Source organism: Lipotes vexillifer, unplaced genomic scaffold (genome assembly GCF_000442215.2).
Source record: "Lipotes vexillifer unplaced genomic scaffold, Lipotes_vexillifer_v1.1 scaffold472, whole genome shotgun sequence".
NCBI lineage: Eukaryota > Metazoa > Chordata > Mammalia > Artiodactyla > Lipotidae > Lipotes > Lipotes vexillifer.
Window position 1 is genome coordinate 910,785 of NW_006797698.1, and position 27,889 is coordinate 938,673.

At 39.1% G+C, this 27,889-nt stretch overlaps 1 protein-coding gene across 1 annotated transcript in view; it reads left to right on the forward strand.

Annotated features, from left to right (window-relative positions):
* Positions 1-27,889, forward strand: part of KMT2C (lysine methyltransferase 2C) — a 298,335-nt gene that overhangs the window by 92,130 nt on the left and 178,316 nt on the right. The window contains exons 3-4 of the mRNA XM_007469801.1: positions 17,992-18,130; positions 26,362-26,562. Of these exons, the coding sequence (XP_007469863.1) occupies positions 17,992-18,130; positions 26,362-26,562 (340 nt within the window). The remainder of the gene's footprint in view (positions 1-17,991; positions 18,131-26,361; positions 26,563-27,889) is intronic.

Sequence of the window (27,889 nt, forward strand, 5' to 3'; positions counted from 1 at the left end):
GGCCGGGGGCTCGACCCCGTGTCCCCTGCATCGGCAGGCAGACTCTCAACCACTGCGCCACCAGGTAAGCCGCATGACTCTTTTTGAATTATGATTTTCTCAGGGTATATGCCCAGTAGTGGAATTGCTGGGTCGTATGTTAGTTCTATTTTTAGATTTTTAAGGAACCTCAATACTGTTCTCCATAGTGGCTGTATCAATTTACATTCCTACCAACAGTGCTAGAGGGTTCCCTTTTCTCCACACCCTCTCCAGCATTTGTTGTTTGTAGATTTTCTTATGATGCCCATTCTAACTGGTGTGAGGTGATACCTCATTGTAGTTTTGATTTGCATTTCTCTAATGATTAGTGATGCTGAGCAGCTTTTCATGTGCTTCTTGGCCATCTGTATGTCTTCTTTGGAGAAATGTCTATTTAGGTCTTCTGCCCATTTTTGGATTGGGTTATTTGTTTTTTTAATATTGAGCTGCATGAGCTGATTATATATTTTGGAGATTAATCCTTTGTCTGTTGATTCGTTTGCAAATATTTTCTCCCATTCTGAGGGTTGTCTTTTCATCTTTTTTTTTTTGTGTGTGTGTGTGTGTGGGGGGGGGTATGTGGGCCTCTCACTGTTGTGGCCTCTCCCGCTGCGGAGCACAGGCTCTGGACGCGCAGGTTCAGTGACCATGGCTCACGGACCCAGCCACTCCGCGGCATGTGCGATCCTCCTGGACCAGGGCACGACCCATGTCCCCTGCATCGGCAGGCGGACTCTCAACCACTGCGCCCCCAGGGAAGCCCTGTCTTTTCATCTTGTTTGTAGTTTCCTTTGCTTTGCAAAAGCTTTTAAGTTTCAGTAGGTCCCATTTGTTTATTTTTGTTTTTATTTCCATTACTCTAGGAGGTGGATCAAAAAAGATCTTGCTGTGTTCTTCCTATGTTTTCCTCTAAGAGTTTTATAGTGTCCGGTCTTACATTTAGGTCTCTAATCCATCTTGAGTTTATTTTTGTGTATGGTGTTAGGGAGTGTTCTAATTTCATTCCTTTACATGTAGCTGTCCAGTTTTCCCAGCACCGCTTATTGAAGAGACTGTCTTTTCTCCATTGTATATACTTACCTCCTTTGTCATAGATTAGTTGACCATAGGTGCGTGGGTTTATCTCTGGGCTTTCTATCCTGTTCCATTGATCTGTATCACTGTTTTAGTGCCAGTACCATATTGTCTTGATTACTGTAGCTTTGTAGTATAGTCTGAAGTCAGGCAGTCTGATTCCTCCAGATCCGTTATTTCCCCTCAAGACTGCTTTGGCTATTCGGGGTCTTTTGTGTCTCCACACAAATTTTAAGATTTTTTTGTTCTAGTTCTGTAAAAAATGCCAGTGGTAATTTGATAGGGATTGCACTGAATCTGTAGATTGCTTTGGGTGGTATAGTCATTTGCACAATATTGATTCTTCCAATCCAAGAGCACAGTATATCTCTCAATCTGTTGGTGTCATCTTTAATTTCTTTCATCAGTGTCTTATAGTTTTCTGCATATAGGTCTTTTGTCTCCCTCTGTAGGTTTATTCCTAGGTGTTTTATTCTTTTTGTTGCAGTGGTAAATGGGAGTGTTTCCTTAATTTCTCTTTCAGATTTTTCATCACTAGTGTTTAGGAATGCAAGAGATTTCTGTGCATTAATTTTGTATCCTGCAACTTTATCAGATTCATTGATTAGCTGTAGTAGTGTTCTGGTAGCATCTTTAGGATTCTCTATGTATAGTATCATGTCATCTGCAAACAGTGACAGTTTTACTTCTTCTTTTCCAAATTGTATTCCTTTTATTTCTTTTTCTTCTCTGATTGCTGTGGCTAGGACTTCCAAAACTATGTTGAATAATAGTGGTGAGACTGGACATCCTTGTCTTGTTCCTGATCTTAGATGAAATGCTATCAGTTTTTCACCATCGAGAATGATGTTTGCTCTGGGTTTCTTGTATATGGCCTTTATTATGTTGAGGTAGGTTCCCTCTATGCCCCCTTTCTGGAGAGTTTTGATCATAAAAGGGTGTTGAATTTTGTCAAAAGCTTTTTCTGCATCTACTGAGAAGATCATATGGTTTTCATTCTTCAATTTGTTAATATGGGGTATCACATTGATTGATTTGCATATGTTGAAGAAGCCTTGCATCCCTGAGACAAATTCCACTTTATCATGGTGTATGATCCTCTTAATGTGTTGTTGGATTCTGTTTGCTAGCATTTTGTTGAGGATTTTTTTTTTTTTTTTTTGTGGTACACGGGCCTCTCACTGTTGTGGCCTCTCCCGTTGCGGAGCACAGGCTCCGGACGCACAGGCTCAGCGGCCATGGCTCATGGGCCCAGCCGCTCCACGGCATGTGGGATCTTCCCAGACTGGGGCACAAACCTGTGTCCTCTGCATCGGCAGGCGGACTCTCAACCACTGCGCCACCAGGGAAGCCCCTTTGTTGAGGATTTTTGCATCTATATTCATCAGAGATATTGGTCTGTAATTTTCTTTTTTTTGGAGTATCTTTTTCTGGTTTTGGTATCAAGGTGATGGTGGCCTCATAGAATGAGTTTGGGAGTGTTCCTTCCTCTGCAATTGTTTGGAAGAGTTTGAGAAGGATGGGTACTAGCTCTTCTCTAAATGTTTGGTAGAATTCACCTGTGAAGCCATCTGGTCCTGGACTTCTGTTTGTTGGAAGATTTTTAATCACAGTTTCAATTTCATTATTTGTGATTGATCTGTTCATATTTTCTATTTCTTCCTGGTTCCTTCTTGGAAGGTTATACCTTTCTAAGAATTTGTCCATTTCTTCCAGGTTGTTCATTTTATTGGTATAGAGTTGCTTGTAGTAGTCTCATAGGATGCTTTGTATTTCTGCAGTTTCTATTGTAACTTCTTTGTCATTTCTAATTTTGTTGATTTGAGCGCTCTCCCTCTTTTTCTTGATGAGTCTGGCTAATGGTTTATCAATTTTGTTTATCTTCTCAAAGAACCAGCTTTTAGTTTTATTGATCTTTGCTATTGTTTTCTTTGTTTCTATTTCATTTATTTCTGCTCTGATCTTTATGATTTCTTTCCTTCTACTAACTTTGGGTTTTGTTTGTTCTTTCTCTAGTTCCTTTAGGTGTAAGGTTAGATTGTTTATTTGAGATTTTTCTTGTTTCTTGAGGTAGGCTTGTGTAGCTATAAACTTCCCTCTTAGAACTGCATCCCATAGGTTTTGGATCATTGTGTTTTCTTTGTCATTTGTCTCTAGGTATTTTTTGATTTCCTCTTTGATTTCTTCAGTGATCTCTTGGTTATTTAGTAACGTATTGTTTAGCCTCCATGTGTTTGTGGTTTTTACGTTTTTTTCCCCTGTAATTGATTTCTACTCTCATAGCACTGTGGTCAGAAAAGATGCTTGATATGATTTCAATTTTCTTAAATTTACTGAGGCTTGATTTGTGACCCAAGATGTGATCTATCCTGGAGAATGTTCCATGATCACTTGAGAAGAGAGTGTAACCTGCTGTTTTTGGATGGAATGTCCTATAAATATCAATTAAATCTATCTTTTCTATTGTGTCATTTAAAGCTTCTGTCTCCTTATTTATTTTCATTTTGGATGATCTGTCCATTGGTGTAAGTGAGGTGTTAAAGTCCCCCACTATTTTTGTGTTACTGTTGATTGCCTTGTTTATAGCTGTTAGCAGTTGCCTTATGTATTGAGATGCTCCTATGTTGGGAGCATATATAATTGTTATATCTTCTTCTTGGATTGATCCCTTGATCATTATGTAGTATCCTTTCTTGTCTCTTGTAACCTTCTGTATTTTAAAGTCTATTTTATCTGATATGAGTATTGCTACTCCAGCTTTCTTTTGATTTCCATTTGCATGGAATATATTTTTCTATCCCCTCACTTTCAGTCTGTATGTGTCCCTAGGTCTGAAGTGGGTTGCTTCTAGACAGCATATATATGGGTCTTGTTCTTGTATCCATTCAGTGAGCCTGTGTCTTTTGGTTGGAGTGTTTAATCCATTCACATTTACGGTAATTATTGATATGTATGTTTCTATTACCATTTTCTGAATTGTTTTGGGTTTGTTTTAGTAGGTCCTTTTCTTCTCTTGTGTTTCCCACTTAGAAAAGTTCCTTTAGCATTTGTTGTAGAGCTGGTTTGGTGGTGCTGAATTCTTTTGCTTGTCTGTAAAGCGTTTTATTTCTCCATCAGATCTGAATGAGAACCTTTTTGGGTAGAGTAATCTTGGTTGTAGGTTCTTCCCTTTCATCACTTTAAGTATATCACACCCCTCCCTTCTGGCTTGTAGAATTTCTGCTGAGAAATCAGCTGTTAACTTTATGGGAGTTCCCTTGTATATTATTTGTTGTTTTTCCCTTGCTGCTTTCAGTAATTTTTCTTTTTCTTTAATTTTTGCCAATTTGACTACTATGGGTCTTGGCGTGTTTCTCCTTGGGTTTATCCTGTATGGGACTCTGCGCTTCCTGGACTTGGGTGGCTATTTCCTTTCCCATGTTAGGGAAGTTTTCAACTATAATCTCTTCAAATATTTTCTCAAGTCCTTTTTTTCCTCTCTTCTCCTTCTGGGACCCCTGTAATGCGAATGTTGCTATGTTTAATGTTGTCCCAGAAGTCTCTTAGGCTGTCTTCAGTTCTTTTCACTCTTTTTTCTTTATTCTGTTCACACACACACAATTCTGTCTTCCAGGTCACTTATCTGTTCTTCTGCCTCAGTTATTGTGCTATTGATTCCTTCTAGTGTAGTTTTCATTTCAGTTATTGTATTGTTCATCTGTTTGTTTGTTCTTTAATTCTTCTAGGTCTTTGTTAAACATTTCTTGCATCTTCTTGATCTTTGTCTCCTTTCTTTTTCCGAGGTCCTGGATCATCTTCACTATCATTATTCTGAATTCTGTTTTTGGAAGGTTGCCTATCTCCACTTCATTTTGTTGTTTTTCTGGGGTTTTATCTTTTTTTTTTTTTTTTTAGTTGTATGTGTATGTGGGCCTCTCACTGTTGCGGCCTCTCCTATTGCAGAGCACAGGCTCCGGGCACGCAGGCTCAGTGGCCATGGCTCACGGGCCCAGCCGCTCTGCGGCATGTGGGATCCTCCCAGACCGGGGCACGAACCCGCGTCCCCTGCATCGGCAGGCGGACTCTCAACCACTGCGCCACCAGGGAAGCCCTGGGGTTTTATCTTGTTCCTTCATCTGGTACATAGCCGTCTGCCTTTTCATCTTGTTTATCTTTCTGTGAATGTGGTTTTTCTTCCACAGGCTGCAGGATTCTTTTCTCTGCATTCTAATATGTGCTAGTTTATGTAAATTTTGGGCGACACTTGAATAGAATGTATAGTCTGTTTTGTTTCCTTGGGTAGTGTATGAAAGTTGATATCCATTTATTAGAGTCTACCAGCCAGCATATTTTTATTAAAAGTAAAATAACTCGGGGCTTCCCTGGTGGCGCAGTGGTTAAGAATCCGCCTGCCAGTGCGGACACAGGTTCAAGCCCTTGTCTGGGACGATCCCACATGCCGTGGAGCAACTAAACCCGTGCGCTGCAACTACTGAGCCTGCGCTCTAGAGCCAGCAAGCCACAACCACTGAGCCTGCAAGCCACAACCACTGAGCCTGCAAGCCACAACTACTGAAGCCCGCGTGCCTAGAGCCCCTGCTGTGCAACAGAGGAAGCCACTGCAGTGAGAAGCCCCAGCACCACAACAAAGTGTAGCCCCCACTCGCTGCAACTAGAGAAGGCCTGCGCACAGCAAACAAGACCCAACACAGCCAAAAATAAAAAAATAAAGAATTTTAAAGAGAGTAAAATAACTCGAATTCGAAGAAAGAATGAAATTTATGGGTCATGTACTGTCATGTTCAGAGATCAGATGGGTTTGAGTTGGCTTAAGTCAGGCTCAGTATTGTCACAAAATTTCTGGTTAATTGTATCTCTCTGCCTTTTTTTTAGTCAGCTGCATCCTGTGGCTGGCTCCCCTTGATGGAAGATGGTTGCCTGCAAACTTGGGTACTACATGATTTCTTGTCCATATCCCCGGAGAGGGAGCATGACTCTGTATCAGCTAAACAGAATTCGAGGACGAGTTTTTATCATATGTCTGTTGCTGACCCAGTCTGTTTCAAAAGTAAACCAATCTGGGCTTCCCTGGTGGCGCAGCAGTTGAGAGTCTGCCTGTCGATGCAGGGGACACAGGTTCGTGCCCTGGTCCGGGAGGATCGCACGTGCCGCGGAGCGGCTGGGCCCGTGAGCCATGGCTGCTGAGCCTGCGCTCCGCAACAGGAGAGGCCGCAGTGGTGAGAGGCCAGTGTACCACCAAAAAAAAAAAAAAAAAAAAAAAAAAGGGACGTAAAAGTAAACCAGTCTCTAGTATCCAAGTACGATAGTCAAAGTTCTCACCTAGAGTTAGGAATAGGAGCAGCATGATGGCTTCAGTGGCAGAGAGGCATGAAATGGTGCCAAGGGGGCACCGTGCAGGTCATGGTTATAGATTCTGTTTGGAGGTCCTCCACTTGCCTCTTAACGTTTTATCTGCTTCCTTTTTTAAGGGCTGGGGCAGCTTATTTTTTCTTCTGCTTTGATTGAGCTGCTTTGATCTGTAGAATCCATCCTTTGTTTCAAGAATGGTTTTTTCCGTAGAATCTTTGAATATTGTTTTCCATTCAGTCTATTTTCTTTGTTAAGTAGTAGTAATTATGCATATTTGTTGTATGTATTATTCTTTTTCCTTGACTAATCTTCTTTCATCATCTTCACTGTGTTAGATTCTTCTATTTTCTCCAGTGCATCTACCATATCCCAACATTGTCTTCAGAGTTATTGTTGCTTCATGTGATCCTCTTGTTTTCAGTTCTGCAGTTATTTTGATTTCTTCAATTTCTTTGCTCCAGCTCACACTCAACGTAGTAGTGATTGGTGGTGGTTTAGGTTCTGGAGCCACACTGCCTGTGTTTGAATCCAAACTCCTCTGCTTATTGTGTTTTTGAGCAAAGTTCCTTGACCTCTTACCTTGCCTCCTCATCTGTAAAATGGAGATGATTATAGTAGCTGTGTTCTGGGGATACCCCGCCATGGGTCCCTTGCACCTGAGACATCTTGTTGTGTATGCCAGGAATGGAAGGCCTTGACTACTCCTTATCTGGGCCTTTTCTCAGGGTTGTGTTTGCAGTGAGCAACCTTGAAGAATGAGGTCGTGTCTCCCTCTGGGACAAAGGGCAGGTTGTTTCATGCTTTTACTATAAAAGCAGTGGTTTCCCACACTATTTGTTCCTTGTGATACAGTTCACTGAGAGTGCAGGAGTCCATTTGGGCCCATGGTTTTGCCCCCATGACACTTGGAGGCCAGAAGGGAACTGACAACAATATCCTCATGCTTCTTCTGCTGCTTGCTGTGCAGTGAGTAATAGTCCTTTTGTCTTTGTTCCAGGAGTCTTGTGTCTTCTGCCAGCGTCCATGAAGCAGTAACAGACTAACTTATTAGCTTGTGTAAAGTCCTAGGCCCGGCAGCCGTCTTCATAAGGTTGTTGCGAAGTTTAAATGAGTTAATGCGTTTAACCACCTACAACATTTCCTAGGACATAGTTAGCACTTACTAAATGTTAGCCATGAAGATGTTTCTTTAAATATCCTCATATTATTTGCATTGGATTTTTAGGCCTAAATAAAGATAAGGCTCAGAAGAAGGTTAAGATTGCTATAAATATCCGTTATTATATGGTGAAGATGTATATTGTAATTTGTTGGGTTTATTTAGTTTCTTTTATTAGTTGTGAAAAATGAGTATCCATTAAAAACACATTTTTAAAAAGTCATATAGAAAAACTAAAGGAAATATTTTTAACTAAATAAAATATCCAGAGAGCAGTTGAATTTTGACAATTAATATCCTAATTAGTGTCACTGTGGTTTTGAGGTCTTGATAAGTATCGGAGTCTTTGTCTTAATTCTTTTGTGCTTACATTAAAAAATCATATTAAAAGTATAATAGTAATGTATATTTGTGAAAATTTATGAAACTATGGGTAAGTATAAAGTTAGCTGTAAAAGTGTTAGCTTCTAGGGAACCACTGTTTGACATTTTTGTGTATTTATTTATAGTTGCTTACATTTCAAAGTCTTTACATGCCCTCTGAAAGTGGTGACTATCTTGATATTAATGAGTGTCAAGTAGTTTAATGAATAAAGATAGAATAAGTAAAATATTTGCTGTTTATCATGTGCTAATTCTTTAGCTTTATAGCACATTTTGGATGTAGTAGATACATTAGATTCAGTGAGCCACACACCACTGGAAAACGTAACTGTCGGGATGCAGACTTTATTTTGAGCACCACTGTTGAAACAAAGGAAAGGACATGATTACACAATTTCTTAGATATGCTTTCTTTTGTAGTCTTAGTACTATAAAGGAAGCAAGGAAAGTTTTGCCAGTTCTGGGGAGGTAAAGGAAGTTAGGAGAGAGAAAAATAATTTTTATTCTACTTAGTAGTTGACTAAATCATAGAAGCATGCGTATGGTTTGGATAACTAGTAGAAAAATGGATGTTCGTGTTGAGTAACATAATTACCAAATATTATCACATTTAAAAATTTATATTTTTCTGTGCTTTTTCTAACTTATGTGTTTGTGTGTAATAATATTTATCTGCTTGCTTTGTATTACACAATCTTTAATTAATTAATTAATTAAACAATTACTGAACATCATCCAGGTTTTGTGATAGGCTCTGGTTTGTAAAACAGATCAAGTAGCTGCTTTCATAGAGTATATAGTCTAGTGGGGTGCTGTCTAGTGGTACATTTTTTGTGTCACTGACCCCTATGGCAGACTCTTTTCCAAATAATGTTTTAAAACTAATAAAATAAAATTGCAAAGATAAATAGTTATATTGAAATATTACCAAAATAGAAAAAAGCCAAATTTGTTATTTCATAATGTGTTCTTTATTTACTCTTAAATCATAAAATCTAATTTATAATTATGGTAATTTTGAAGTAGTGATGAGGGTAAGTGATATTTTGGGGATATCTGCAAGCATTGAATCTGATAAATTATCTGCTTTCTATCGGTGACAGAGACATGAGTATGGCTATACAACGCTGCTTGTGCGTACATTCATGATGAAACGGGTTTTTTTAAGAATTGTAAATCTCAGAGGTCAGTAAAAATAAAGATGTAATTTCTCCCTCCAGCATGCTAGAACCCCTGATTAAATACAGTCTAAAAATTAAAAGATAGGATGCTTTGCTTTTAGTTTTTTGTTTTTGTTTTTAAATTGAAGTATAGTTGATTTACAGTGTTGTGTTTGTTTCTGGTGTGCAGCACAGTGACTCAGTTTTTTATATATATATATATATATATATATATATCTTTTTCATATTCTTTTCCTTTATGGTTTATTACAGGATATTGAATACAGTTCCCTGTGCTATACAATAGAACCTTGTTGTTTATCCATCCTATGTATAATAGTTTGCATCTGCTAATCCCAAACTCCCAATCTATCCCCCCTGCCGAACCATAAGTCTGTTCTCTATGTCTATGAATCTGTTTCAGTTTCATAGATAAGTTCATTTGTGTCATATTTTAGATTCCACATATAAGTGATATCATATGTTATTGTCTTTCTCTTTCTGACTTACTTCGCTTAATATGATAATCTCTAGGTATATCTATGTAGCTGTAAATGACATTATTTCATTCTTTTTTATGGCTGAGTAATATTCCATTGTATGTATACCACATCTTCTTTATCCATTCATTATTTAGTTTGTTTCCCTGTCTTGGCTGTTGTAGATAGTGCTGCTGTGAACATAGGGGTGCGTGTCTTTTCAGATTATAGTTTTGGCTGGATATATGCCCAGGAGTGGGATTGCTAGATCATATGGTAACTCAAGTTTTTTGAGGAACCTCCATACTATTTTCCATAGTGACTGCACCAATTTACATTCCTACCAACAATGTTTCCTTTTCTCCACACCCTCTTCAGCATTTGTTATTTGTAGACTTTTTGATGATGGCCATTCTGACTGCCGGGAGGTGGTACCTCATTGTAGTTTTGATTTGCATTTCTCTAATAACTAGCGATGTTGAGTAAAAAGATAGGGTGCATTGAAGGGATGCACTGTGTATTGGTAAGGAGGCCATAATTGGACTCTAGAATATTTTTGACATCTTATAGTCTATTACGCTGTCATGTTGATGAGTTTGCTGAATATATTTGTAGGATACATACAGCTCTTTCAAAGCATTATTTAACCTTTGGGGGGAAATTTCATATTGACCAAGATCAAAATATTTTATTTCCATGAACTTTGCTGTGAAGTAAATATTCTTACTACTTTATAATTTTATTCAGTAGTGCTTAAGAAGTAAAGAGAAAAACTCTATATTTTCAACTTTCATCTCATTCTTCATATTCAACAAATGATTCCTCAGTAACGTGGTCCTAGTAAAATATTAACATTTCGGTTGAACATGAATTTATTCATAAAACTTATGAGCTATGATCAGATCAGATATTGTGCCAGGCAGTGTGTAGTAGTGGAAAGAGCACCCTTGGGCTTCGGAGTTACACAAATCTGATGGTGTATCCCAGCTTTGCTTCCTGTTAGCTATGTGACCTCAAGCTTGTTTAACTTTCAGACTTAGTTTCCTTACCTTTTTTAAAAAATAAATTTATCTATCTATCTATCTATCTATCTGTCTATATCTATCTGTCTATGGCTGTGTTGGGTCTTTGTTGCTGCATGCAGGCTTTCTTTAGTTGCAGTGAGCGGGGCTAATCTTCGTTGTGGTGCACGGCCTTCTCATTGCGGTGGCTTCTCTTGTTGCGGACACGGGCTCTAGGCTTGCAGGCTTCCAGAGTTGTGGCACGTGGGCTCAGTAGTTGTGGCACGCGGTCTCTAGAGCGCAGGCTCAGTAGTTGTGGCCCTTGGGCTTAGTTGCTCCGCGGCATGTGGGATCTTCCCGGACCAGGGATTGAACCCGTGTCCCCCTGCATTGGCAGGCAGATTCTTAACCACTGCACCACCAGGGAAGTCCAGATATTCCTCTGTTTTTTTTTGTTGTTGATGTTTACAACTTATTGGTTTTTTAAACTTCTTTTTTTTTTACATCTTTATTGGAGTATAATTGCTTTACAATGTTGTGTTAGTTTCTGCTTTAAAACAAAGTGAATCAGCTATACATATAGATATATCCCCATATCGCCTCCCTCTTGCGTCTCCCTCCCACCCTCCCTATCCTACCCCTCTGGGTGGTCACAAAGCACCGAGCTGATCTCCCTGTGCTTTGCCGCTGCTTCCCACTAGCTATCTATTTTACATTTAGTAGTGTAGATATGTCAGTGCCACTCTCTCACTTCATCCCAGCTTACCCTTCCCCCTCCCCGTGTCCTCAAGTCCATTCTCTATATCTGCGTCTTTATTCCTGTCCTGCCCCTAGGTTCTTGAGAACCAATTTGTTTTTAATTCCATATATACGTGTTAGCATATGGTATTTGTTTTTCTCTTTCTGACTTACTTCACTCTGTATGACAGACTCTAGGTCCATCCACCTCACTACGAATAACTCAATTTCGTTTCTTTTTATGGCTGAGTAATATTCCATTGTATATATGTGCCACATATTCTTTATCCATTTGGAATATAATTGCTTTACAATGTTGTGTTAGTTTCAGATATTACTCTGTTTTTAAAAGAGAAGAATTAAGTGAGAGAACTATTAGGCACACTTAGACTTGTCCTTTTAGTTTCAGCTGGGCTTCTGATACTTTTCTGAAGCCTTTCTAAGTTATATTTTCCACCTCTTAACTCCCATGATACCTTGTACCTCCATCATGACAGTGATTGTGTCCTGTTGCCATCATTCGCTATTTCCTTAATAGATCCATTAATAATGCATAGGGATCCTGACTCTTTGTTTTTCCCCATTAAAAAGATGCTTTCTCATATGTACCCTGATAAACACAATAAAATAGACTCTATTTTTGTACTACAATTGGACTAGAATGTATGGTACATAGTAGTTACCCAAAATTTTGTTTGGTAAAAAAATCATTCTAAAGCAATGATTTATTGAATCCCTAGCAAAGAGCCAGGAGGTGCTAAATAAATGTTCTCTTTATTCCTGTTACTTCCCACAATACAGTTTAATAATGTGTGATCTGGTGGGTGATATCCAACTAGATGGAAAGTAAATACATAGTTATAGTATGTGAATGTAGGTAATCAGAGTAACAGCTACATACCTACACTTACTGTATACTTGGGGCATTAGGCTAAGTGCCCAATGTATTATCTTTTTTGATCCTTAGAGACAGTTTTATAGTAGCTGGCATTAGCTATCTGGTAAATGATTAGCAAGCTGAAATTGAGATGAGGTTAATTAAGCAAGTTGTGAAGGTCACATTGTTAGCAAATGACTGAGATATGATGCAAATTCTGGACCATTTGACTCCAAGCCTTTGATTTTAACTAAAGCAGCAAAACAGCCTTTGCTATTAATTTTAAACTTTTTTGTGTCATAGAACCAACTATTTAGGATTAACCCTAAGTAAGAGTCATGGGAGGTGGAATGGCATTGTGTAAGGGCACGGTTAGAGCTAATTTATAGTTGTGTCGCATTTACCTATGTATCTCCAAAGGTTTGCCTAGGCTGCACACGCTATCCAAGTTCTCTTAGGTTCTTTAGTGTAGTTACCACCCACATGTGACACCTGGTGGTTTGAGTTTATACCCAAGTAGGTGCTTCGAATAAAACCACCCCACTCTGATCATCCCCAGGGTTGGAGAGGACTCCATCTTTCTGGCTTTAGAGCATTTTGAGACCAACTGGCTTTATCAGTATTTTAGGTCAGGTTCAAAGTAAGGAGAAAGGTACACTGGAGATTTTGTATCAAAGAAAAATATAACCCTTAAATTTTAATTTTTTTTTTAAATTTATTTTTGGCTGTGCTTCACGTCTTGTGGGATCTTAGTTCCCTGACCAGGGATTGAACCTGGGTCCTCAGCAGTGAAAGCTCGGAGTCCTAACCACTGGACAACCAGGGAATTCTCAACACTTAAATTTTTTTTTAAAAAAGTATGTGCTTGTTCTTATTTGCACGTTTCTGGACTGTAGGCATTTGAACAAATAGAATCCCATGAAAGGCAAAAACTGCAAAGTGGCACAGGTTGAAAGGCCAGCTTTCTTGCATTAGGCACAAGTACAGGATGGTGTTTGAGGCATTTTTATTAGTTAACTGCAGGTAGCCAAGTACTTGCATCAGAACTGTTCCCTCAGTTGTCTCTGGGTTCACAGTCATTTCATCCAGAGCATCTCTGGATGACATCTCTTGTTGGATATTTGGGTTTCATTCCAGCCAGAGTAGTCTGTTTCACATTCTGCTGCCAAACTCTGACAGTCTTTCGAAGACTTGGGCTAAGAGAAGAGAGGGACGTAAACACTAGTTTAATTGTCCTGCCTTGACTTTGACAGATAGTGAGACCTAACTTTTCTACTAAATGAAGAGTGACAGCCAAAAAAAATAGGTTGTATTATTACATGTAGTTTCACATATTTAGGGATACCTTTTTCTATTTCTGTTTTGTAGCTGGAACTGTTCCCCTAGGAAGCAGTTATAGGACTTTTCCTTATTCCTTAAAAAACAAATGATTAAAACAACAAAATCCAAACCAAAAATAAGACCAAAACCCACCAATCCTTATTGGATCTTTGGCAGATCCAGGTTAGAATCATGGGCAGAGCCAGTAGGAAAAATAGCTAGAGGAGAATATTCCTTTTTGGTTTTTTTAAAAGAAAAGAGAACTCTTTTAAAGCCTGCTTTACTACTGTCCTCCTTGTGGATCAGGCCTGTTCCTGGTGCCATTTCTTAAAAAAAGAAAAAAAAATCCCTTTGTCTGAATCTGTTTTTCTCCCCTCTGAAATTTCAAAAGTTGTGTACCTGAAGACCTACCAACCTACCAATAACATTCATATTTAACCTTACCATTTCTTTCTAGGTCTAATTTGAGAGACATAGAGAGACAGGCAGAGAGATTGTCCTCTTACTTACTTCCCCTTAGTTATAAACAATAAAGAAAACCCAAAAAATGTTTAAAGTGTTATGTATTTTATTTTTCAGGGGGAGAAAAACAACAGAATACCTGAGATTGTGCCTCAATTTGCTAGAAGAAAAATTCTGACTAGAGGCCATAGTGGTGGTTAGCAACATATTAAGAGAGAATGGGACAGGCCATACCTATTGGAGGGACCCTGATTTGGGGCTGGGGGGGATGCAGGCTAAATGGCGCTGGTTCTTAGGAGAAACGTGTTCCCAGGGATATAGTGACATGACCCTCGTCCACATGCTCATTGTAAGCTTCTGAGGCCCTCTTCTTATTCCACTTTTACAGTTCTCATTTCTTCTCTTGACTCTTACCCTTTCTTGTTACCTAGTAGTAGAAATGGTACGAAAAGGGCGTACCCCACATGTGCTCTGGACATCTCTGGGTAGAAATGAAATGCTTCTTTAAAGTTGTTTTTATATATGGTCATTTTATAGTACTTTGAATATTATAGGCGGAGAGAATCTCTCAAGCCGTACCGTATTCCTTTCTGTCTTTGGTTGTAAAAGTGCTAGAGGGCAGGCAACGCAGAATAATTTCTGGCTCTCTCCAGATGCTTTCCCTAGAGCTCTGGAGGCAGCTGGTCTGCTTTTCAAGTTATTGCAGGTCACAGCACTACCATATATTTTGATACAGCATAAATGGTGTCAGTTGATTTCCAAACACTACTATCACTGTTCTCTCACCTGCTCACCAGCCCACCTATTTTAAGTTTTTGTTATGTCAGTGCTCCACACCTGATGCCAGTTTCTGTGTTAGAGCATGGGTTAAACTGATCTAACAGAGATGTCCAAATACAGCAGTGGTTTAAATAAAACATTCATTTTTCTTTTGTGTAATATTTCTGAGAGTGAGAGGTCCAGGCTGATGGGGGTGTCTTTGCTCCCTGTGGTTATTTTTTATTTATTTTTTTTGCGGTACACGGGCCTCTCACTGCCGTGGCCTCTCCCGTTGCGGAGCACAGGCTCCGGACGCGCAGGCTCAGCGGCCATGGCTCACGGGCCCAGCTGCTCCGTGGCATGTGGGATCTTCTCGGACTGGGGCGTGAACCTGTGTCCCCTGCGTTGGCAGGTGGACTCTCAACCACTGCGCCACCAGGGAAGCCCTGCAGATCTTTTTATAATCCTTGTTTGATACAAATGTATTTTATATTTGTAGTTTTGATTCTATACCAGTTTTGTGGCTAGGGGTAGGCAGGACAGACACCGTGATTAATAGGCCCCACAAGCACTTAATTTATGGTCAACTTTTCTACTTCAGTTTTTTTTTTTTTTTTTTTTCTTGCGTTATGCGGGCCTCTCACTGTTGTGGCCTCTCCCATTTGCGGAGCACAGGCTCCGGACGCGCAGGCTCAGCGGCCCTGGCTCACGGGCCCAGCCGCTCCGCGGCACGTGGGATCTTCCCGAAACGGGGCACGAACCCGCGTCTCCTGCATCGGCAGGCGGACTCTCAAGCACTGCGCCACCAGGGAAGCCCTCTACTTCAGTTTTAAAGAGAAGCATTTTATTTTATTTTAACACCTTTATTGGAGTATAATTGCTTTACAATGGTGTGTTAGTTTCTGCTTTATAGCAGTGAGTCAGTTATACATATACATATATTCCCACATCTCTTCCCTCTTGCATCAAAAATATGGAATGCTTCATGAATTTGCGTGTCATCCTTGCACAGGGGCCATGCTAATCTTCTCTGTATCATTCCAATTTTAGTATATGTGCTGCCAAAGCAAGCACAAAAGAAACATTTTAAATAGGAAAACCAAAACCATATGTTTGATGCCTCATTGCATCATTAATTTTATGATTTGACAGGATTTACAATTGTTTATAATTATTTCTAACTAAAAAATTAATAGTTCTCAAAATTATTCATTTGTCAGAATAGTTCCCTAAAACTCATTTTGAATCTAGAAGACTTTGACAGGGAAGTCATGCTGATCTGAGAGGTAAGAAACCAGATTTGATGTGAAAGTGAGTGTTCAAGCTGCTAGATGTGCCTCGTATGCAGTTGAAGTATGGTCTGGAGCTCAGGACAGGAGGTAGGGTTAGGGATGTTGACTTAAAAATCAGTAAGTCAGGGACTTCCCTGGTGGTGCCGTGGTTAAGAATCCACCTCCCAATGCAGGGGACGTGGGTTTGATCCCTGGTCAGGGAACTAGATCCCACATGCATGCCGCAACTAAGACTTCACGTGCTGCAACTAAGGAACCCGCCTGCCACAACTAAGACCCGGCACAACCAAAAATAAATAAATTAAAAAAAAATCAGTAAGTTGGGCTTCCCTGGTGGCACAGTGGTTAAGAATCTGCCTGCTAGTGCAGGGGACCCTGGCTCGAGCCCTGGTCCAGGAAGATCCCACATGTCACGGGGCAGCTAAGCCCGCGAACCACAACTACTGTGTGCCTAGAGCCCGTGCTCCACAACAAGAGAAGCCACCGTGGTGAGAAGCCCCCGCGCCACAATGAAGAGTAGCCTCTGCTTACCACAACTAGAGAAAGCCTACACACAGCAGCAAAGACCCAACACAGCCAAAAATAAATAAATAAATAAATTACACACACACACATACACACACACACACACACACACACACAAGATGAGCACGTAAAGGACATGTCGAGAGCTGCACTCACATGTAGAGGTCTCAAGTCAGCTGAAGAGACAGATATTAGGCCGTTTAATTAATCTTTGTTAACAACCTCATGAAGTATAGGTAGCTTTCTACTTTTATGGGGAGTGAATTGAAGCTGAGAGAGATGACTTCTGCATAAAGTTGCCTAGTTTGTAGTTGGTGGAACTTGTCCTCATGACTCCAAAGCCCATAGTAGTAATCCATGATATCTCCCTTGTGTTTAAGAGGTGAAAAGCATTTCACTAAAGAGGGAGTGAGTACTCCTTAGTGCCAGATGAATTTCTGGAGTGTTTGAAGGCTTGTGAGTAGCCCGGGATTATTTATTAGTTCTTTTGCCACCAGTGGAGGTGGAGAGAACAGTGCTGTGGTTGGAGGATGGATGCCTTGTAGGAAGGGTTTGAGGTGGAGGGCAACCACTCCAGAGTCCCATTGCATGAAATTTGGTGGTGAAAGGAAGAAAAGACAGGAGGAGCTTAAACGACTGTAAGCTTTTCTTGTTGGTTGGTTGGTTGGTTTGTTTGGGGGTAGTGGTGCAGAAAAGTATGTGTAAATTTCCAGTTAGAAAGGAAAGATGGAGCCAGGAGCGTGGGGTTGCATCAGGAGCGCTAGTGCAGGGATCATGCCTGTTAATGTCTAACAATAGTGTGAGAGACAGGGTGGTGGATATGTCATTTTATTTAAAGAGAGGAATGATATTAGGGGTAATGGTGTTTGGAAACCCTCTCAACAGTTAGGTTGCCTCCTAAGAAAGTATATGTGAGGTGTTCGGGGTTGGAGTCTTGAGGATAATTGAAAAAGGCACTGGAGTCAAGGTGTGTTCTTTTCAGTCATTTAGCTTTTAGAATGGCTGATAGAGGCCGTAATGCTTGTTTTAAATGAATGATAATTTCAATTTATAAATTACCAAGAAACTTTTTCATGAGTCACATTTGTTGTGTAGAGGAACTGCTATAATCCTGAAAAAAGGTTCTTAACAGTTATTATTAAGATTTGCGTCAATTGTAATTTGGAAAAGTGTGCCCTGTTTTACATTATTTTGATTATCATTTTATAATAGAGAAAAAATATAAACAGTACCATTAATTATATATATATAAGCTTTTCCTATGTTAGTTAAGTATTGTCATTTGTTGCTTCATTATTTTTCCTTTACGATGTATGCTTTATAGATAAATTCACTAAAGATTGGTATAATGCAGAATGACTTTTTGTATTCTCTTGTTTACTATTAAGCAGAAATCAAAGAACAGTCAGCAGAAGAGGATGCTGAAGCAGAAGTGGACAGCAGCAAGCAGCCAGTCCCAGCCTTTCAGCGTTCTGTATCTGAGGAATCTGCAACCTCCCTGGTCTCTGTTGGTATAGAAGCCAAAATCAGGTTAGAGAATGAATGCAACTGGATTGGAGATTAGTGATGGGCAAAAGAGCAGCGAGTTGACTGTAGAGGGAGTTCAGAGAGTGCAGGCTTAGGACAGAAAGCTGGGTGGACTTTTAGAGCTGACAGCTCTGCACGTGGCTGGAGTGAAGCACGTCCGTGGGCTTAGGTGGCTGTAGAACAGAGCAGTGGGCTACTGTGTTACTCTGCTCTCCTCAGACCAGGACAGAATATTTCCAGTATGTGATTCCTAGAAGAATAAAAAAGTCTAAACTTTTAGCATAAGAACTGATTTTTTATTTACTTGTAAACTTAAGTTTACACTCTTGTTCTTTACCCTCTCTTCATTCTTTAAAAAAAGAAATACAGGATGTGGTAACTTCTCTGTGTATCATTCAGCTTAAGTCTTGTAATTTTTTAGATCTTAACTTGGAAGCCATGAATAAAACTGAAACCATCCATCAGTTGAATATTCCCATCTTCTTGAAATGTTTCCTTTCTTTTGCTTTTGTCACATCTGCCTCCTCATTTTGTCTTTTGCTGGCTTCTGTGCAGACTCCCCACCGTTATCATGTTGGAGTCCTCAGGTCGAAGTCCTCGGTGTATTTACTTCTATTATTCAGTCCGATAGTTAGGTACTATCTGTGTGCTAATGAAACCCCACATTTATATTTTGAGGGCTGACCTTTCTCTGAACTCTAGACTTTGCTCTCCATGTCTGCTTGATATCTCCATTTGGAAGTATACTAGATGCTGCACCCGTAACATGTCCAAAACCACCGTTGATTCTGACCCCAGGCCTGTCCTAAATCTTCTCCCCAGGATTTCTTCATTTCAATAAATAATACCAATATTCACCCAGTTGCTTAGGCCAAAACCTTTTGAGTTCATCCGTGATTTCTCTCTTTTCTCATACCTCACATTCTAAATTTTGTAACGCACCTTTAGAAGATATCCCAAACCAGTGCTTATTCTCTTGACTTGCCTACCATCTTACTCCAAGTCCTCTTATCCTTAGGAGGCTGTCATTGCCTTTTAAGTGGTCTCTCCACTTCTTCTCTTTGCTTTCCCCAGTCCAGATTGTTCTTAGCACAGTTGCAGAAATGATCATTCTAAAATGTAAATCAAGTTTCTCCCAAACTCTTTTGGCTGTCTCTTATATTTAAATTAAATATATAAATTATATTAAAAAATTCAGGGACTTCCCTGGTGGTACAGTGGTTAAGACTCTGCGCTCCCAGTGCAGGGGGCCCGGGTTTGATCCCTGGTCCGGGAACTAGATCCCACATGCATGCTGCAACTAAGAGTTCACATGCCACAACTAAGGAGCTGGCGAGCTGCAACTAAGGAGCCTGCCTGCCACAACTAAGAAGCATACATTCTTCAATTATGGAGCCCACCTGCCGCAACTAAGACTGGATGCAACCAAGAAAAAAACAACAAAAAAAATTAAAATTCCCACTATGTTCTACATCTTCGGGAAGGTTTTCAAAATAAAAGAGTAGGATGAAAAATAAATAAAACATAGCCCCCACCACATTTACCCTCTGTTTCTGCTTTATTTTCCCTTGTTGCACTTTTTATTTCTCGACAGTTCGTTTGTCTCCCTCACTGTCAAGTGAGCCCTGTGAAGGCAATACTTTTTCCCTTTTTTCCTGCTTTTTATTGCATTCATAATTTTTTCCTATTGATTATATATTATATTTTGTTTTGTTTTTGAGATGGTTTTCCTTAAGACTCATGTTTCTTTACCCTGTTGAATTTAATTTTGAAAGAATTTCAAACTTAGAGTTCGAATTGATTTCTTAGTCTTAGCAATATGAATAATGATTTATCATATTTTCATATCTCTTTGTATCTATCATCTAGCATTTCATTTTCTAGTTATTTAAATATATACTTCCTATTTTGTCTTGGCCCCCTAACATTTTTCATATTTTGAAAAATTCAGGTTTTTATATATATATATAAAATTTTATATATATATAAAAAATTCAGATTTTTATACTATGTATATATGTGTGTATATATATATATACACACACACACATATATATATATATATATACACACACACACATATATATATATATATATATACACACACACACATATATATATATATAGTAAAATTACTGTAAAATTCACCCATGTCGTGAGTTTTGACAGTTGTATACTGTCATATAACCACTACCACAACAAGATAAAGAACAGTTCCATCATACTAAAAAAATTACTTGATGCCCTTTTGCTGTCATTCCTGATCCCATCTTCTGCCCTAGGCAGTCACTTACCTATTTTCTGATTCTGGCCTTTTTTTTTTTTTTTTGCGATACGTGGGCCTCTCACTGTTGTGGCCTCTCCCGTTGCGGAGCACAGGCTCCGGACGCGCAGGCTCAGCGACCATGGCTCACGGGCCCAGCCGCTCCGCGGCACGTGGGATCCTCCCGGACCGGGGCACGAACCCGCGTCCCCTGCATCGGCAGGCGGACTCTCAACCCCTGCGCCACCGGGGAAGCCCGATTCTGGCCTTTTTAACTTAGCATATTTAATGCATTTGACATTCATTTATGTCATCGCATATATCAGTAGCTGTTTCCTTTTTATTGCTGAGTAGGATTCTCTTTTATGGAGGTGCCTACCTCATTTTTTTTTTTGTTTTTGCAGTACGTGGGCCTCTCACTGTTGTGGCCTCTCCCGTTGTGGAGCACAGGCTCCGGACGCGCAGGCTCAGCGGCCATGGCTCACGGGCCCGGCCGCTCCGCGGCATGTGGGATCTTCCCGGACCGGGGCTCGATCCTCTTTGGAGAAATGTCTATTCAGGTCTTCTGCCCATTTAAAAAAAAAAAAATTTATTTATTTATTTATTTATGGCTGCATTGGGTCTTCATTGCTGCTTGCGGGCTTTCTCTGGTTGTGGAGAGTTGGGGCTTCTCTTTGTTGCGGTGCGTGGGCTTCTCATTGCGGTGGCTTCTCTTGTTGTGGAGCAGGGGCTCTAGGCACGCAGGCTTCAGTAGTTGTGGCTCGTGGGCTCTAGAGCACAGGCTCAGTAGTTGTGGCGCATGGACTTAGTTGCTCCACAACATGTGGATCTTCCTGGACCAGGGCTCGAACCCATGTGCCCTACATTGGCAGGGGGATTCTTAACCACTGCGCCACCAGAGAAGCCCTCTACCACATTTAATTTATCATTTTCCAATTAAGGGATATTTGGGTAGTTTCCAGTTTGGGGCAGTTATGAATAAAATTGGTATAAATATTCACTTGCAGATTTTGGTGTGAATGTAGGGTTTTTATTTCACTTAGGTAAAAATACTTAAGAAAGAGGTAATTTTTCAAGGAAAATGCCAAAGTATTTTCCAGTGTGACTGTACTAGTTTGCATTACCACTAATGATATAGAGTGGCTTGGCAGGATGTTTCTTATTGTTCTGATTCAACTTTACTCTTGGGTGAGTGCTGTGTCCCTAGGTCTCGGGGATCCCGTCATTGTCTCAGCTAGTGGAGACCCATCATGGTCTGGGTCTTCGCAGTCTTGCTCCTCCTCCAGGGGGGAGGTTCATCCCATCCCCCATTCATTCCTCCATCTGCAGCTGGTCTTGACCATTGCAGGGCAGAGACTTTGCTCTCCTTTTACCAGTCTGAGGCTTTTCTTTCTCAGGGAAGATGAAGAAGAAAGATCTTTGTGTCTTTCCCATGTCTCTGCTATTCTCCTGCCCAGGCTTTTACCATGACCGGTGCATTCTCAGGACTGTTCTCCATGCCTGAGTAGTGGACACGAGCACCGGGGGAGGTGCACGGAGAGAAGCTCGTGAGTGGCTTAGAATTCCCCTGTGTTTGCGGGTCCTGGGTGTTCTGTACTCTTCTACCGCCACAAACTTGGCTTTTAGCAATTTATAAAATTTTCACTGAATTCTTTAGCCTGCTTGGATGACATCCAGTGAGTGGCCTCTTCCTCAGATTAAGCAAGGGCTTGTGTCTCTTCTCTTCTTGGAAGTGCCTTTCATTCAACTGCAGGTGAATTGTTTCCTCTGCAACTTTTGTAATCTGATGTGTTCAAGAAAAGTGAATTTGTGGATTTTCTGGCGAGTTTTTGCTGTGACAGTGGGAGCAAAGTTCTTTGCAACTTTCTACTACATCCAAAGCGGAAGCCAGGGATTTCCTTTGTTCCACCCTTTAAAGTTAACAATAAATTACTCTGAGATATTTGACAGTCTTTATTTCCTACATGCCTTGTAACATTTCCTAATTCTTTAATAATTTGAATATTTCTCTAAAAATATTTACATTGTGGGTCTGTTGTGTAGTGAAATTTCTCAGGTCTTATAGAAACCTGGGAATAATTTTATTTTACCTTTACATTTGAGTTATGGTTTTGGATTTAAAATTGAAGGTTAAGATATTTTTTGTCAATACTTTAAAAGTATTTTTCCATTTCCTAATCAGTGTTGTTCATAAAGTTGCTGTCCATCTGATTGTTGCTCCTCATAGGTAATGTTTCTAGGGGAAGAAACAAACTAGAAACAGGGTATGCTGAAAGAAACGTAAGTTTAAAGCTTAGAGAAAATTATAAATAAGAAAATTTAAAAAATTAATAAGTTACTGGCAAAGGAATTTGGTGGATAGTATCCTTTAGGCAAGAAGAAAAACACTTTTCCCCCTATTTGACTTTATTTTTCTGAAAGTAGACCACATTTAATCACGTGCGCGTGCGCGTGCGCGTGTGTGTATGTGTCAGTATCAACAGACAGCACAGTTTCTATCATGAAGTTGAAATACGTAATATTGGAAAAACTTAAATAGGTGACTTTTATAAACAAAAGGTAATTAGTTGAGAGAGGTCCAATATGAATTTAACTTGAGTTAAACATTACCTGAAAAGATTATTTCCATCACCTGTTAATGTAAGACATTATGAAAGTTCCTGAGGTAGATACTACAGAGGTGATGGTGGGAACTTTAATGCTTGAGAAGAAAGATTTGAGTACAGCAGCCATAAATGTGTTGTGAAGAGAAGATATATCCAAGAGGGGCAGTTCTTTTAATTCTGTTGTTTTCTAAGATCCCTTATCAAGCATATATTCCATAAGTATATATTGGTTTTTGTCCTTTAACTTTTTAAATGGTTTCTTTTTAAAGAAAATTATAGATTTTATTGTTTAGAACAACTTCAGGTTTACAGAAAAGTTAAGCAGATGGTAAACAGCGTTCCCCCTCCCCAGCCTTTCCCTGCCTCAGTTTCCTCTAATATTAGCATCTTTCATTAGTGTGATACATTTGTTACAACTGATAAACCAGTATTGATACATTATTATTATTATTATTATTTAAATTTATTTATTGATTTTATTTTTGTGTTTTCATTGCTGCGCGCGGGCTTTCCTTAGTTGTGGCGAGTGGGGGCTACTCTTCGCTGCTGTGGATACATTATTATTAATTAAAGTTCATAGTTTCCATTCATTCTTTGTGTTACATACAGTTCTGTGAGTTTTGATAAATGTGCAAATGTCATGTATCTGCCATTATCTACAGTAATAGCATCTGAAGCAGTTTCACTGCTCTGCAAACCCAGTTTTGCCTTTTGGTCCCTTTCCCACCCCTCTCAAACCCTTTCTGTCCGGGCCCCTGTCCCTCATCACTAACTGCTTAACCCACTTAAATTTATTTTTTTATATCTCTCTGTGTGTATGGTATATATATTATGCATAAAGAATGTTCCATCAAGTAGTTAAGTAAAACTTGGTCACCACTTGTTTTACATAGCTGGGGTATAATTCAGTGGCCATTACACTGTACCTTCTTCCCCAACCTTAATTTTTTACTTTCTTTATTCCTTTTTAATACTTCGAGATTTTTTTTTTTTTTAAGAGAATTGATGGTAATTTATTTTCACTGTGAAAATCATGGAATGGTGATGGGGAGTTAAATTTAACTGATTCAGAATACCCCCAAGGAGCAAGAAAAAGTATATTTCAGTCTCTGTGGAGAAAAGGAAGGTAAAAAGTAGGATGAGAAACTAAAACACTTGGATGGCAAAAGTAATCTGATGAAAAATAAGGAACTAGGTTAACACACAAAATATCACCAACTAAATTCAGGGATTAAAGGGAGTTGTTTTTTTTTTTTCTGCGGTACGCGGGCCTATCACTGTTGTGGCCTCTCCCGTTGCAGAGCACAGGCTCCAGATGCGCAGGCTCAGCGGCCCTGGCTCATGGGCCCAGCCGCTCCGCGGCATGTGGGATCCTCCCAGACCGGGGCACGAACCCGTGTCCCCTGCATCGACAGGCGGACTCTCAACCACTGCGCCACCAGGGAAGCCCTTATAGGGAGTTTTAAAAATTTAGACATCTCTGTTATGTTTGTGCAGATTAAGGGGAAATTTAAAAATTCCATTCAGGTTCAACTATTTTTATTTCATGCTCACATAAAAGAGTCTCTATTTCTTAGACCAAAAACAGATAGATGGTCTCCAATTTATGATGGTTCAACTTAAGATTTTTCTCCTTCCTTCCTTCCTTTCTATTTTTTTATTTTTTACATCTTTATTGGAGTATAATTGCTTTACAATGGTGTGTTAGTTTCTGCTTTATAACAAAGGGACTCAGTTATACATATACATATGTTCCCATATCTCTTCCCTCTTGCGTCTCCCTCCCTCCCTCCCACCCACCCCTCCAGGCGGTCACAGAGCACCAAGATCAAGCTGATCTCCCCGTGCTTCCTACTATCTACCTTACGTTTGGTAGTGTATATATGTCCATGCCACTCTCTCGCTTTGTCACAGCTTACCCTTCCCCCTCCCCATATCCTCAAGTCCATTCTCTAGTAGGTCTGTGTCTATTCCTGTCTTACCCCTAGGTTCTTCATGACATTTCTTTTTTCTTAAATTCCATATATATGTGTTAGCATACGGTATTTGTTTTTCTCTTTCTGACTTACTTCACTCCGTATGACAGACCCTGAGTCCATCCACCTCACTACAAATAACTCAAATTCGTTTCTTTTTATGGCTGAGTAATATTCCGTTGTATATACGTGCCACATCTTCTTTATCCATTCATCTGTTGGTGGGCACTTAGGTTGCTTCCATGTCCGGGCTATTGTAAATAGAGCTGCAGTGAACATTTTGGTACATGACTCTTTTTGAATTATGGTGTTCTCAGGGTATATGCCCAGTAGTGTGATTGCTGGGTCATAGGGTAGTTCTATTTGTAGTTTTTTAAGGAACCTCCATACTGTTCTCCATAGTGCCTGTACCAATTCACATTCCCACCAGCAGTGCAAGAGTGTCCCACACCCTCTCCAGCATTTATTGTTTCTAGATTTTTTGATGATGGCCATTCTGACTGGTGTGTGATGATATCTCATTGTAGTTTTGATTTGCATTTCTCTAATGTTTAATGGTGTTGAGCATTCTTTCATGTGTTTGTTGGCAGTCTGCATATCTTCTTTGGAGAAATGTCTATTTAGGTCTTCTGTCCATTTTTGGATTGGGTTGTTTGTTTTTTTATTATTGAGCTGCTTATAAATTTTGGAGATAAATCCTTTGTCAGTTGCTTCATTTGCAAATATTTTCTCCCATTCTGAGCGTTGTCTTTTGGTCTTCTTTATGGTTTCCTTTGCAGTGCAAAAGCTTTGAAGTTTCATTAGGTCCCATTTGTTTATTTTTGTTTTTATTTCCATTTCTCTAGGAGGTGGGTCAAAAAGGATCTTGCTGTGATTTATGTCATAGAGTGTTCTGCCTATGTTTTCCTCTAAGAGTTTGACAGTTTCTGGCCTTACATTTATGTCTTTAATCCATTTTGAGCTTATTTTTGTGTATGGTGTTAGGGAGTGATCTAATCTCATACTTTTACACGTAGCTGTTCAGTTTTCCCCGCACCACTTATTGAAGAGGCTGTCCTTTCTCCACTGTACCTTCATGCCTCCTTTATCAACTTCGAGATTTTTAAATCAGGTTTAAAAGAAAATTATTTTTCTAAGCACAAACTATAATTTTTTGATTTGGTATATTTACTACTTAAAAAAATCATGCTATAGAAAAGTCGAATTGCAAATGTATAATTTTTATTGAACTTAATTGTTCTTACGGTATAGATATTTTTAAATGCTTAGCTTGCACTAAAGACATAATATTTAATTTTAAAGCACAAGTATCTGCAATAGTCTGGAACTTGAAATAGTTAAATAAAACGACTTCTCCTCTCTGTCTTCCGTACTTTTCACTTCTACCAGTGAACAGCTCTGCGCTTTTTGTTACTGTGGTGAAAAAAGCTCCTTAGGACAAGGAGACTTAAAACAATTTAGAGTAACGCCTGGATTTATTTTGCCATGGAAAAACCAGCCTTCTAACAAGAAGGACGTTGATGACAACAGCAGTGGAACTTGTGAGAAAATACAAAACTCAACACCACGAAAACAAAGAGGACAGAGAAAGTAAGCAATTTTGAATTTAAGTGGTTTCTAACGCAATAAGACTATATATAGTTTATTTTCATTGCGATGTTTATGAATATACAAATGGGATTGTTACTGAACAATTTTTATGTTTCCAACATTCATACGATGCTTTATGACTCACCATTAACCCAGCACTCATTTTCTCAAAATTTCTTTCTTATTTAAAAAAAAGTTTAAGCTAGTTGTGTATTAACAAAAAAGAAGAAAACTTTAAAGAACACAATATAAGGAAGGCTAGAGGGGATAGGGGATTCATGGAATTTATCTGTATATGGAATGAAAATTTTAGAAAATCAATGAGATCTTTCTTTCCTTTTCCTAGATAAGTTTTAAATAGTTTGTAAGAGTATAACATAAAAGAATAGCAAAACCAAAGTGGTTTTACCTATATGTGTCATTTATTTATTTGTTTTTATGGTTCAGAGAATGTTGAACTGTCCTGTAAACTCTTACAGTACAGTGTTAACTTTCTTTCCTTCTAAATAATCATGTGCTGAGAATTCCCTTTCTAAAGTCAAAGAAGATGCTCTTTTTTTTATATGAAAGAATTTACATGTTGTACACCTGAAACTAATATAATATTGTAAATCAACTATAATTTTAAAAAAAGAATTTACTATTTGTATAACTATATATGTGTGTCTATATTCATGGACCTTATAGTTGCCCCAAACTCTTGTCTAATATGTTTGCTTTTGGAGTTAGTATTTTTTTTACATGTTGTAGGTTTGTTTGAAGGCCATCTTAATATGTGGACTTGGCTCTGGTAGTTGAGGGAATAGAAGTTTCTGTGGTTGATGAGAAAGTGTAAAAATTAATTTAGCTTGTAAGGCTAGCCAGCTCTGCCCCTTGAGGGTGATGATGTAATCATCCAGGTGCTTATCTGGCTTTTATCCAAAGTTAGGTACTAAGGCATTGTGTTGTACTTATTTGATTGGCTTCTTCTTTTGGACTGCTGCCAGTGCCTTGAAGACCTGAAGTAGGAAATGAAACAATAACAAGAAAAACCCTTTTAAAAGAATTTAAAGTGGAACAGCTTAAGGAAATTTAGAAGTATTGTATTTAGAGTTTTGGTGTTTTTAAAGGCCATAGCTAGCTTTACCTTTCGTGATCAATTGGGAGCTCACTTTCTAATAAAATATATCAAAAGTCCAGAAAACTTATGTCCATCGGTCATTTGTAAATTTACTGGACTGGATCAGGTTATATCGTATATCCTCATGTTCTGCCTTGAATAATGGCAATTAATAAACAACTGTTCTGGGAAATACAGTTAGGCTTCATTTATTTATTTATTTTATAA